The 14,415-nt window shown below is 36.7% G+C and overlaps 1 protein-coding gene across 2 annotated transcripts in view; it reads right to left on the bottom strand.

The window, feature by feature from the left end:
* The window catches only part of KIAA1328 (KIAA1328 ortholog), a 180,868-nt gene that overhangs the window by 147,921 nt on the left and 18,532 nt on the right, over positions 1–14,415 (bottom strand). For both annotated transcript variants that reach the window (XM_052670657.1, XM_052670658.1), the window contains one exon: positions 9,951–10,066. In XM_052670657.1, the coding sequence (XP_052526617.1) occupies positions 9,951–10,066 (116 nt within the window). The remainder of the gene's footprint in view (positions 1–9,950; positions 10,067–14,415) is intronic.

Here is a 14,415-nt window from a genome sequence, read left to right as displayed (position 1 = left end):
AATGCTGAAAAAAACTAATAAATTCATACTAAAGCAACTGATTTAGTACGCTTTTAAACCCCAGCAGTGCTCACTTATTAGAAAGGAGTGCATTCTTATGTTTAGAACTCATTACTGTTACAAGTCACTGCAACTCCATCAATTACCATGCATTAATGAAAATGGGACACATACAAAAAAAATTATTGCCTCTCAGCAGTTTTCTTTAAAGACAAAATATAGAGGTATTACCATCATGGGGCCTTGAGGGGAACTTATCAGCAACATAATCTTTATTACTACAACTGTACTCCCTGTGCTATAACCCTGGGGTATTCTTGTCCCAAGAAAGGGCTAACCTTTATATAAAACTGGTGACATATATGCAGTGAAAGTGGCCATACAGCCCTCAGTAAAAACTTTCCATTATTACAATTAAAAATATTTTTAAATAAACATATTCACACCAGTATGTAAACATGAAAAGATAGACATGAAATGAAAAAGCACAATTCTTGAAACCACAACAAGGAAGTATAATATAAACAGGTTCATGAATAAAGGGTATAGACAGAAGTGCTCTAAGAAGCTCTCGTATCTTGACAAATTCCATTCAGTTTCACACTTACACTTTTAATGACCTCCTAGAGAGCCAGAGAATTAAGATTTCAAAGATACTATTCATTACTCTTTGGAGGTTTGCTACAATTCCTCAGCATTATTTGAAAGATTCTTAGCTTTGGTTAAACATCACATTTGATGCTGGAAACAAAATCAACACAAAGCTGTTACAGGAATGAATCCCTCCAAATATTAAAAGCTGAGATTTATTGAGTGTCTTTAACTCTGCAACTAGCCCACTATCATTATCCAAACGGTTTCTGAAAATGAGATATTAATGCAACATCTACCGGATCCTAACAAGTTTAGCAAAGCTGAAAATGCTTTCATATTAGTTTGCATTGATTGGCAGCTTGAAATTAAGGATGGGTGTGAAAACTGTACTATGGACAGAGAACTGATGTTAAACACTGGAGGCTAAATAGAGGAGATTCACACAAGACAGCTCAGCAGCTAGACAACTTTAATCCAAGGTGGCATTTTGCTACAAAAAATCACAACACAGACTCTCAGCTCCAAAAGCACTGTCAGTAACTATGCAATCCCGCAACAACAGGAAGACAGACATCATTCAAATTTTCATTGTGCATGAACACCAAGAAAATTAATTTAGATCAACAGTCAGTGGAGTAGCCAACATTAAATTAACGCTGTATTTAAGTGCTGTGTACTCCCCACAGCATACACAAAAGAAGTATTGCCCCAGTCAGAAAAAAAGCCAGCCTTAAACCAGGTACCAAAACTAGACTTCCAGAGACAGTTGTTGACAGCATTCAACAGCAAACAGTCACATGATGACAGTCCCCATGACAAACATCTGGGGATGGAAAGGAAGGTAGAGCATGGTAGAAGAAAATACACAAAGCTATGTAATTGCTTTCACTGAATCTCTGCTGAAAGAGAGATATGAACTGTTTTGCTATCTAGACAATTAAAACTATTTCATGAGCGAAGGCCACTCTAAGGTTAAAAACAGTAAGACAAATTTGCTACTGATTAATAATAAAGTCATTCATTTTGTTCCTCAAATCTAAAGTAATTACAAGCCAGAGTATGGCAAATGGATTTAGCAGAAGCCATTACATCAGAAGAATCCTTTAAAGAAGAACAGTAATTTAAAAGACTAAACTGAATAATGAACTCTCCTGAACAACAATTATTATGAGATTGATTTATTGAAAGTGTATTTAATCATGCAAGAAATGTTTAAACTTTCCTAAATAGTTCAGGGAGACAGAGAAACCAATAGCAGAGTCAGCCCAACGTCCTCATTATAGTTGAGAAGCTGAAGCAGATGGAGAATTCATTTAGTTTGGAAGGATAAAGTACATCAATTTCTCTGAATCCACATTTCTAGTCAATTTGTTACAGTACCAGCTTCAACAATTAATGATCTCATTTTCCCATTTATGCCTCCTTTTAAGAGATCTCAGTCTTTGTTTCCAAATGAGCCCAAATGTCATAAAAGAAAATACAAGTCAAAAAAAAAAAAAAAAAATCACTTTGAAAGCTCGCATACATAAAGATCAACATTTCAGCAGCAGCCACAAGAGTAGGGTCAAAATTTAACCTAGTCAGTTAGGATGCCTGAAAGGAAGATGTGCTTCATACTTGGTACACTGGATGATTTCTACAGGGAAATACCTTCTTCATGATCTACCTCCAGCATTTTTGTTAAGGAAACTGATGCTGATGTATGAGGTTGCCATGGCTGATTGCCATGGCTGAAGCTACAATTCTAATGACAGGTTTCCCTTGTTAAGTTCAAATAGGTGCAACTCATAAAACTGAGTCAGAAGGTCACCTGGTCCACCTCCCCTGCAATGAGGAGGGACACATACAGCTCGACTAAGTGCTCAGAGCCCCTCTGGCCTGATCCTGAATGTCTTCATTGATGGGGCACCCATTACCTCTCTGGGCACACTGTTCAGTGCTTCAACACCCTTAGCATAAAAAAGCCTTTTCTCGGTGTCATCTGCAAACCCCCTGAGGGTGCACTCAATCCCTCTGCTGATGTGACTGATTACAGTATTAAAGGGCATCAGTCCAAGCACTAACCCCTGATGGACACCTGTTGTCACTTATCTCCATCTGGACATTGAGACATTGACCACCATTTCTGAGTACAGTCTTGTAACCAGTTCTTCGAACAGTCTACTCACCAAATTTATATCTTTCCAATTTGGAGGGTAGGATGTTGTGGGAAACCATGTCAAAGGCCATACTGAAGTTCATTTGGACATCTTCCCTTGTCCATTGATGCAGTTATGCCATCATAAAAAGTAACAATGTTGGACAGGCAGGAGCACTTCAGCCTTCTTGCCCACTGATACAAGCATGAATGTATAATCCTCTGTGGGAGGTACATCTTCTTGTAATTTCCTTTTCTGGTTCACGTGCCTGTAGAAGCCCTTTTGTTCTTCCCTGCACCCCGTGTCAAGTTCAGTTCATTGGGCCTTGGCCTTCCTGACCTACAGAGCCTAGCAACCTCCCTAGCACCATCCTCCCAAGGTGCCTGTCCCCACTTCCACTTATCATCATACCCAGTTATGAGATTCAAACTCTACAGTACAGATAACATCAAGCCTTCACTCAAGATACAATTCGTCCTCTTGAAATGGAAGTCTGGTTTACTGCGAAGTATATTCCTACTAGATACTACCAACAGAGTATAATTCAAGCTCTTTAGCCAGCAAGACTGCATCTCAGAAACACCAAGACTGAGATGTGAGAATGCTGCTACCCCTCAACATTTACCCCACTGGGACTCCCAAATTTCCACATCAGAGCTGCCAGATGGAAATCTCTCTTAAATTAACCACAGAAAGAATAATGTCATTCCATGCTTTCCAGTATAAATTGCAAAACTAGCAGCTCTGCTTCTTTTATCCCACATCTGTAGTTCTGTACTGACAATACTATTTCACAGGCAACAAGCCAATATTCAAGCTTGTATTCAAAAAACGCTGATGTTGATTGTTTAGATTGCTGCCTGTCAATTCTGGACAATTTCATAATATGGACAATGTGGTTAGCTAGTGCTCAAAGGTGCTAGCTGGAAAAAAAAAATAGAAAGTTGAGCTCTAAATGAATCTCCAGTCATTGATCCATTTGAACACTCAACATTACAATACATTTCACCTTGTTTCAGTTTAAAAGTTCATGAAAAATTCAAAATATCTTATTTACCCAATAATCCTTGACTGATTCTTTTACATTTGAGAAGTTCTTAAATACATACATTATTTAGCCAATACTGCCATTACAGAATAGCATATAAATATTCAGGGACTTTTTAATATGTTCAGCTTTTATTCAATGGACTGTAATGGTTGCTTAGAAACATTTACTAGCAGGAGATCTACAATAATAGTAAAGGAAACATCTTCAAAGAGTGAAGTGCTTGGATAAAATGGAAGAAAATTATAAATCTCTAATTTTTCATTCCACTCACATGCCTTCAAGCAAATTATGATACACAAAATGACATATAGGATATGTCCACATATGATAAACAGAAAAGGATGCATTTTGAACTCTAAGCTGACTTGAGAAACAGAAGAAAAAGGATGACTGTAATTCAAATCCCTCAATTTGTACCTTGTGATTATTAAGCATACTAAACAACAGCAAAACCAAAAATCAGAATTAGACTTAGCTAGAGTTAAGCAGTAAAACTGTTACTGAGTTTGAAATAAGCAGCCTGACTTCCAAAAGCACTCAGCACAAGCTTCCTGTAACTGAAAAGGCGTTCACACAAACTTTCTTCTTGCTAAAAACTAAAAACTTTAGTTTTTTTCAGTAGAGGGATCCACCTGCCATTTTTACATGCTTAACCATACTGTTAATCTCCATATCCTATTTCTACATGACACTGTGTGTTGCCTTTGTGAGTTCAAAACAACTGTCTTTTTTCAAAGGACGGCACTGGTTAGTCACAAACACATGTCTGCTTCAGACAGGAACACAAGCAGCAGGACAGAAGCACCACACACGCAACAAAACAAAGCACGCTGCCAAAGGCTTTCTGTGCCATACCTATCATTTCACTTCATTGGTTGTGATGACAATATTGGTGGGTCGGAGTGAAAAAGAAAACAGAATGGAAAAAAGCCTATTTATTTCCAAACTGTCAGAAAAGCAAATGCAACATAATAGAGAGGAAAGCATAACACAGAAGTCAGGTAAATTCTATAGTCTCACCTTTGCTTCCCTTTCATTTTTTTCTTTGGCATTAATCAAGTCAGTAATTTTATTTTTTCCCTAAAAAATAACAGTAATTCCAGATTAACACAAAAAAGATAAAATATGAGGAAATATGGAAGTATCAGTAATTTACCAGTGTACGTGAGAGTAACACAATGAGCACTGCTATGGAAAAACTGAAATCACTTTATTAAAGAGTCCAGACAATGTTTATAAGAAGCTCATTACTCTTCCAGCAAATTAATATTTTTTCTCACCATCAGTATCAGAAAATTAACTGTTTTAGATGAATCAATATTCTTGCTAACTGCATGCAAAATCAAGAAATTAAATAGCCTTATGTAGTTACAACAAAAAGGAGATATGCAAACAGTCCGTGATCATGTTTAGACTAACCAATTAAATCATATAGGATTTACGTTATGAGCTCATCTGCGTCTTCAAATCAACAGATCATGTTCTGTTTGAAAATAATTCCACCAAAAAGCTTAAGAAATCCAGGTACATTCTAAATATAAACCAAACAAGTAATTACTAGGGTTGATTCTTTTCTCTCCAAAATGATTATTCTGGCAAGCAAATAGTCTTTTTTCTTTCCTTTCACAATAATATTCACAGAAATGTTAAGGCTGTTTTTGGTTCTGCATTTACACAACATCAAATGTAGATTTTAAAAAAAAAATCCTTCATAGTGATAACAAGTAAAGCTAGAGACCGTAACATAATTTATTTGGGCTTTGAAATAACAGTAGCATTTGCTTCTTAATAATCTCATTATTTTTTTTTTCCAAAACATCTATCATGACAGTATTGGGGCATCTTACAAAAGATAATTCCCCATTTCTTATATTAACTTGTTTTTGGGATCTAAATTAATAATGGGTTCTTGAAAATACGCCAGAAAAAAAGTCAGAAGCTTTTCTCTTAACAGCCCCTAGCATAAGTAGAAGGGATAACACATACAGCCTATGAGCACATGGCATGCTGCTTCTCATTTATTCTGATAACACAAATGAAACATAACAGAATTTCAAAGGACATTTAAGTTGCAAGTCTAACCTGCCAAAGAAAATGGTAGAATTCAGGTTGTTCGTATGTATCCAACATGATCTGGTGATACAGAAGCAAGAAACAAATATTTAACATGAACGTAAGAGAAGACACAGAGGCTAGTGAACTTTTTCACATTAGCTTACTCCAGATTTCAGAGCTTAGTGTGTGCTATAATATACTGAACAGACACAATCCTCTTTAGTTGTGCCGTCTCATAATCATCTGACAAATTCCAGGTCCTCCATTCTGGCTCTTCTTTAAGTCTGATTCCTCAAACCAAACGCTTCTAAACTCAGACACAAGCTTCATTTCCTTCACATAATTCATGGCCAGATTAACCTTCTTTTCCAAATCTTTCCCTCAGCCATGTTCTAGCACTCATTTCCCAGTTTTCCACTCTAACTCCTGCTTAATCTTTCCTAATCAGAAAAAAGATTCACTTTACCACTATTTTGAGATACAAGTATCTTACCTCTGCCTGCCCCAACTTCCTTTTTTTTTTCCTCTTTTTCGCCACCTTTCATCCAAAATACACTCCTTTTCCCTAGTTTGACCTCAAACTCTTTGACCTCTCTACACTATCTCCTCCACAAGTTATTCTTATCTTTTGACTTGTCTCTCCTTTCACATCTCCTCAATTTGTATTGCAGATGCAATGCAGATGGGATGAAGTTAGTTCCAAGTCTGGAAGGATATACTACAGTCTTGAGTCAGAGATGCAGCAGTCCACAAGAACAGGAACATTTAGACTGTGCAGGTGACCTATGATTGACGCACTGAAAAAGCCAGAGCACGCGTTACGGGGCTCTACCAGAGTCTAAATGTTTGGCCCAACTGGGTAGATTTTAATAAGAACATCAGAAGATGTAATCGCAGAATTTATACCTTACACCACTATCTCATATCTAAAAAGCATGGGCACCAGAACTTTTTACAAATAAGCCTACAAGAGTTTATACAATGTAAAATAGGTTTAGATGTTGTGCTAAGAAACACGGTTTAGTGGGGAAACATTGGTGGTAGGCGGACAGTTGGAGTAGAAGATATTGGAGGTCTTTTCCAATCTCAGTGATACTACAATCCACTTTTATTTTTGGAACTCACTCAAACAGCTTATGTCAAGGTTTTTTCTGCTTTTGCTTTTGTTTTTTGTTTTTTTTTTTTAAATAAAAAGAAATTGTGCACACTTTTTTGAAGTGGACATACCATGTGAAAATCTAAGTCAAAATAGCTTTTGACCAAACTATCACACACCACAGGCCTAAAGATAGCATTTTAGGAAAAAGTAATAGACTAGCAGACTAGATGACTATTTGAAACACCTCATTTTTATTTTTTTAAAAACTATAATAAGCCTTTGGCAACCTTAACAAACAGCCAGCCTACTGAAGATCACTGAATGCTCACAAGGGTTGTGTTCCCTTTGGGGGAAGCGCTAGTAAGGACTGCTCAAATTTCCAAGTTTCAACCACAGTAGAAGTAGACAGTTCATTTGAACAGAAACTAAACTTGCATGCAAGCTTCCTTGCCCTACTCAGTCATTACTGGCCAAAGCAAATGTAAATTTAGACTTCAGATAGATACTATCCCTCTTTCAATTCTGTGACATTACTTAAAAAACCTGTTGTGAGACCGCTGCAGAATGCCCTCACCCCTCCAAGCTTTCATTATAGCTCATCAACAATAAATTTGAATAGACGGGTTCACAAGCCTCTGAACAACAGCAACAAACATATGAACAACAACAAAATGAGAAAATTCTGCTGTTAACGTAAGGAATTCAAGCACACAAAGCATATCCTTTCTGCAAGATCCTTTTTAAGAAAGAAAAAAAAAAAGACATCTCCCTGGAAAAGCACACACTCCCCATGCTATTCAAATTCAACCTCTACCAAGCTGAAATTACATTTCACAGGATAGCTGTAACCATTATATCAGAAGCACTGATTTATTATTGTAGGATCATTTTAAATACTGGGCTAGATAAAGTAATTTTATAGAAAATAAATTGGCTGGGGGAAGGGGGAAAAGCACGTAAAATTGATTTTACTAGACTTGGAGGTTTTTCCTTATGCTATTATATTTCTTACTTACAAGTGAACTCTGTAAATTTCAGAAGAATTTCAAGTTGCTGTACTTAAAAATAGCCAGAATCTATATTCGGCAAATATTTCTTAGCAATCCTCATCTTACAACAAGCATTCAGAAGTCAGATGACAAGCAAGTATTCTAACAGTTAAAATTACGTTGTTTTAAATTACAACCTTGTTTTATATTTCTAGTCTTTATAGAGTTTTATGAAGTATAAAATTGCAGGCATTAACCTTCTGCCATGACTACTTGAATTCCTGTACAAAGGTATTCAAACTTGTGCAGTCATTTTCTAACAAGAAAAAAAAACACAAAACAATGAAACAAAGCAAAAAAAGCAAGGATGGCTACTTCCCAATTATCAAGTAAACCTCAGATGAATTAGTGAAATTTTTATGTGCCTAAATTACATAAATACATATTGAATATATCCATTGGGAATGTAACATCCCACCCACGTTCATGCACTGAATGAATCCACAAGATGTCATACAGTAAAAAATATTTACTTCAGTGTAATCAATGTGAAAGAGTTGTAGTCATATCTAATGGCTCTTAAATACATCAGATTTAATATTTTCCAGGAACTGTTCCATGCCCAGCCAAGCTTGTAAATGTGCATATTATTTATTATAAACAACAAAACAACTTTTTTCTATCAGTATTAGTGCCACTAAGCTGCAAGGGATCTGCTGCATTATCAACAGCAATCCCCTGCTGTCAAAAACAACAAATCACAAGAATTTCTTTCATAAGCCAATCAAGTTCCAACAAAAAAAAAGCACCTTCTCTCTTCCCTCCCTCCAAACATTTCAGTGTTTCACTGTAAAATACAATTCCTCACAATTTCAAGAATCCTCCACCAACTTCACGCTTAAGTTATGGACTGTTTGTCTCCAGTTATTTCTGTTCTATTCAGCTGCGGTTGGACTTGATGATCCTTGAGGTTCCTTCCAACCTGAGTAATTCTATGACTCTGTCACTGGCCTATTGCTTGAAGAGTCCCTTTTGTCTCAGCGTTTTCTCTTCCTCTATTCACTTCACCACTAAGTCAGCCTAGTTCTATACGGCCAGCCACTATCCATAAGCACACATGCACGCTAGTCCCTTCTCAGAAAATAGGTTCTGCAAACCTCCATAATCCTAACAAGCCTTTCTCCACAACTTTTCTAATTCCATTTCTTTCTACAGCAAGGGGTGACTCAGAACTGAAAATAGCTCTGCACGCTAAGTTCCATCAGTGCTTTTTACAATAGTATTAGTAGTCTCCCTACTTACACAGCTGCTGATGAATTACATGCTATTTGCTTTTACTGCAGTTGCAGAACTCTCTTCTATATCCCGCTGTAGTCAATTGCTGCCTTCTGAGGAATTAAGCAACAAAGCCTCAATATCAAAGATTTGGAGAGATACAAACATGAGTATTTTGTAAAGATGTGTAGAAAAGCTATGATTCCTTGCAAGATCATTTTGCATTTGGTATTTCAGGACTGGGACTAAGTATATGCAGTTTAACAAAAATGGAAGTCACAGTCTGCATTAAAAAAAATCAGCTAAACCTACATTAATAGAAAATGTCCAAGCTGGCTAAACCCTGGAGTACAAATATACAGGTTTAAATGCCTTCAATTTAAGTTACCTTTCACAGGATGCAGAGAGCACCAGAGTAGTGCAAGATATATTTTAGACCTCAATTACAACAACCTAACAGGATTAAAAGAAAAAACATCTCTAACCATATTTTAACGCACAAATTCCTTATTGTCATTTCTAGTTGACAAATATCTATTTCATAGCAAAACAACATCATAGGAACAGCTGGATGGCAGTTTTAAGCTCAAATGAACCAGCATCACATGCTGACAAGTCATCTCTCTGATTGCTTTTGAATGGCAGCACATGCAGATTTATTCTCTGCCATAAATTAGAACAATTATTTCTCCATAGTTCACTTTTTATTTCAGACAGTGAGCCCTTTCATACTTTTTTTTAAAGGATATCTTCCCTTTCCTTGATGATAAGCTCATTCTGTTCCTCTAGCTGTCTGATCTTCTTCTCAAATGACTCCTGTTCAGCTTTCAGCCGCTCTTCTGTCACCTCCTTCTCTTCACTCACCCTGAAAAGAATTTGAGAGAAATAAAATATATTCCCATAAACACAGTGTCCAACTTCTAGATCCTTTGCTTAAATAAATGCATCCTCCCCAGCCACATAAAGCTCCATTTCTCATAATGTTTACTCTATCATATTACACTGAAAGTTGCATAAAGATTCCCAAGAAATTATTTGAGACTGGTCTCAACAGAGCACATGCACATTAATGGGAAGCACAGAACTACAAAGTAAGGCTCTGAACCCACAGTGAGGTCTGAGCAGACTGATTTTCTGCAGCTGTAATGAAGACACATTGGGAACCATATAAGCCTAGGGCATGTAGACAGAAAATTCAAATGGGTGAGCTTAGCTACTGAGACAGAAAGGAAATTGAAAAATCTCTTTTCTTTCTTAATCTATAAACTAATTCTTCTTTCACATTTACTGGTCAAATATAAGTTCAAGAAAGGAACATTTTTCTTGTTAGTTTTTCTCCAAATGAAACAGCTTGCCTTCTTCTGTGGATCTTAAAATATCAAGCCACTGGAGTAAATTCTCCCTTCTGCCTGGGCCATGGCACCCTGTATATTGCTGCCCAGTGTAAATAATTAGATCTAGATTAAAAGATTATAATGTGAGAAATTTTTACTATGATCATTTATTCTGCATCTCAAGGGGAGTTGTAAAAACAGTTGTTCTGTTATCACGTAGGCAAAATGACCATTCCATATTGATGATTCTGTGACTATGTTAAAAACATGGCTAAATATAGATACAAACGCACATAAAAGCCATTCAGGGTCTGAGCCACCATTTGTCATCATCTTTCCCTTCTTAAGACAACGCAGAATTATTCTGGTCTTCCAACAGAAAAGCCATAAATACTACAATTAGGTCACCCCTCCAGGGTGAGCTACAAGCAGGCAACATTCCCAAACTCTAAGCTCAACCTACAGCCTTTCCCACAGCATCTCTAACAGACTACATGAATTCATAAATTATTAATAATACCAAAACTTGCACCTTTTCTCTACAAACCTAGAGGCTGAAAAATAACATACAGAATATATCAAATTCCATAAATTAGGACAGTTTGATAGCTTGGAACGAGCCGTTAAGCATAAAGTTTCTAGGTTAAAAATACATGGATTTAGCATCAAAATATTCCATTATTCATATGCCCAAGGCCTTATTTACAACCCTATGCCCTAACACTCCAAGGCTCCCTTCTCTCCCTCAAAGACTTAACAGGGGTTTGTACACATCAGATAATAAATAATGAAGAGAAACAGCTATATTAACTCTGCTTCCATCTCATCCATATGCTCCTGCAATGTGAGCAGGCAACAAGTTTTTGAGAGTGGTCAACCATAAATCCTTGCTCCCCAACAGTCACAGGAATGGTATATATGCCACAGGCTGCAGACCCAGGCTTTTCCATCTACCCAAACCAGTTTGTTTCCTCTGAATCAAGAGCAATCAGATAAAGAGTCTAGAGCATATGACCTATCTTCATGTGAACAGCAAAAGATATAAGCCTGTGTATTTTTTCCTAGAGTTAGGAGTAGTAGAGAATAGCGAATAAAAGATACCAATCAGAAAAAAACACAATGAAGGTAGCAATGGGCAGATAAATGAAATACACGAAGGAAACAAGAACAGAAAAAACAATTAGAAGAGGAACAGTGGACAAATACTGTCTCCAGGACACCATACAAGGAAGGATGCTTGTTTACTAAGTAGAAGACAGATGCTGCATTAGAACATGGTTAAGAACAAATGAAGCTCTGGACAATGCTGGCAAGCAAGAGTGTGAAAATCAAACAATAACACATGAAAATGTGATGAAGAAAGAAAGAACTGTGCAGTAGTGTAACTGCTCTAAAACAAGCTTCATCCATTTCTAGATTCTGTGATTTGCTGCTTGTATCCATCTGCATCACATTCACTTGCTCTGTTTGTATTTAACACAGATCACAGAAGGCTGACATGCTCACAGACACATGAATATACTTTGCCACATATCTTATGCAGTAAATGACTGAGAACAGTAAGTGATCTTAGAAGAAACGTGGCAGTATGTGTTTATGTATCACAAAGCAGAAGACAGCTCATAAAGGGCAGGCAAGATATAGAAGACAGTTACTCACAGGAGGTGGCAAAAGAAAGTTAGAGAAAAGAAATACAAGAATGTCATCAGATTGTGCTGGATTTATGTCATATCCTATACATAGCTCAGAGAGATTTTTTTATATCCTTCTTTCTTTGCCTTCTGGCAGTAAAGAACAGAAGATTCTTAGCAAAACTATGAAGGAATTCACTGCTGCCAAACAGAAACATTTCAAGGCTCACAGTGCTCCTAGAAAGAAATGTAACTTGTTTTTCCTCTGGTCAGAAAGCAACAAAAAAAAGACTGTGTTTTTCCATGGTCAGAAAGCAACAGAGAAAGGAAGGCCGCTCTCCATCTACAAAGGGCACAACCACTCCACTGGGCAACATACTGATGTTCAGCTTGACTGTCATTGTTTGTAGGTGCAAATAAAGACTGACAACTGAATGTTTAGTAGTAGAAATAGTAGAACTATTTCTGCTGTTAAATGTCTACAATATTTCTTTGTGTATAAATTTACATTCACCTAACCTGTAGCATAGGACACAGACATCTTTGCTCAATATTTGTTTTAAATTCAAGACTTCCAAGCTTATGCAATTCTAGATGCATCTAGATGAAGATCTTTATTTTGCAGGAGCCTCTGTAGAAAATAAATAAATAAAAGTGATGTAGATATACCGACAGACCCTCCTAAGACACCAGCCTTAGGGTTCAAATTAATTCTTTATTTACCAGTTCCAGTTATGATGTGCTCCTGTGTTTACTGCTGCTACTGTCTCATCTTAAGAAGCAACTGATCAGCAACTTTGCTGATGAAACTGACTCAATCCTCTGAGGAAAAGAGACTGATGCTGTCCAGATAGAATTTTTAAAGCAACACATAGGCCAACAGCACTAAGTTTTATTTGTCTAATGAAAACTGTAATGAAAACTGTTCTGAAGAGTCAGAACAATACTAACATCAACATCACACCACAGACAAAGCACAAAAGTAACTCCTCTTGACAGAAAGAGCCCAGAAACTTTGAAAAAGAAAACAAAGGAAGGAAACAGTGACAAAGCAAATGAAAAGTAATATTTTCACTTTTTAAAATCCAAACATAGTGAGAATGGTACCTGAGCAAGTTAAGACAAAGAAGACAAAACAAGAAGCACAGCCGCTGGAAGCCTCACTCATCAGTCACTTGTTGGGAGCATTTACCTTTTAGGAACATTTGCTTGAAACTAGTCTGCTAACAAGTTTAAAAAAAAAAAAAAAAAAAACATTTTGGTGACCACTCTTGCAAACCACAGGATTTAAATTTCAAGAAAAAAATGGCATCTGGAGTAGGCATGGTGACAGGAGGAAAAACACAGACCAAGGACCAAGATAAGTGCATCAGACAGAGCCCCACATACACGAACCACAGAATGCAATTGGATATTCCAAGTGAAAGATGTGCACCAAAAAGATGAAACAAATTTAATGCCAGACTCCATCACAACATGCCTCTGGCAGAAACAGGCAACTGACATTTAGTATCAGCACTGCAGGAAGACAGAATGGCAGCAGTTTTGTCTTAAGGGTACTGTTTGCAAATGTGATGCATTTTACTCAAGTGTCACAAGCAGTCTGTACAAATTTAAAAAAAAAAAAAAAAAAAAAAAAAAAAAACAACCCTCCAACAATCCCATAATTGAAATTGGTGCACAATGGATACATTTTATTATATGCACCTTGCAAAATAATACAAAACCTGATCTCACAGCATGAATTTATAGCTACAAATGACTTTTTAAGTACAAAAGGTAAGCGTGATTGGTGATGCAATAATTCTAGGCATGCTTTACCTATCAACGAGAAGTAATTTTCATACAAGCTTAGGGATATCTCATTTGCAGTCTCACTGCCTGACTAATTAAGAGGACTCCAGCAGAATATTGTCTTTTAAAGTAACACACGCACATACACATAAATAAAAAGATTGATACTGAAGTTATAGTCTGGTTACAATTTGCTAAATATGAGATAAATATAGGCAAACCCAGGAAAGAAGGCAGCTCAAGTGGTCAAATGCTGTGCCTTTCTAAAATGGACTTCCACATGCAAGCTGTCCTTCAAAGATTCTAAGTGCAGGAGGGACAACGCTTAAATCAGAGGTACATGCTACAAATACTTAGTTCTACTGTATTCCTTTGCAATGGTTTCCCGTTCTGTATTCAAATTAGCCTTCTGCTTTAATTCCACTTTCAGCTTTTTTAGATAACTTCTGTTTTAG

This window comes from Tympanuchus pallidicinctus, unplaced genomic scaffold (genome assembly GCF_026119805.1).
Source record: "Tympanuchus pallidicinctus isolate F22 unplaced genomic scaffold, pur_lepc_1.0 scaffold9, whole genome shotgun sequence".
Taxonomy (NCBI): domain Eukaryota; kingdom Metazoa; phylum Chordata; class Aves; order Galliformes; family Phasianidae; genus Tympanuchus; species Tympanuchus pallidicinctus.
The sequence above is the reverse complement of the archived record's forward strand: the minus strand, read 5'-3'. Positions and strand labels throughout refer to the sequence as shown.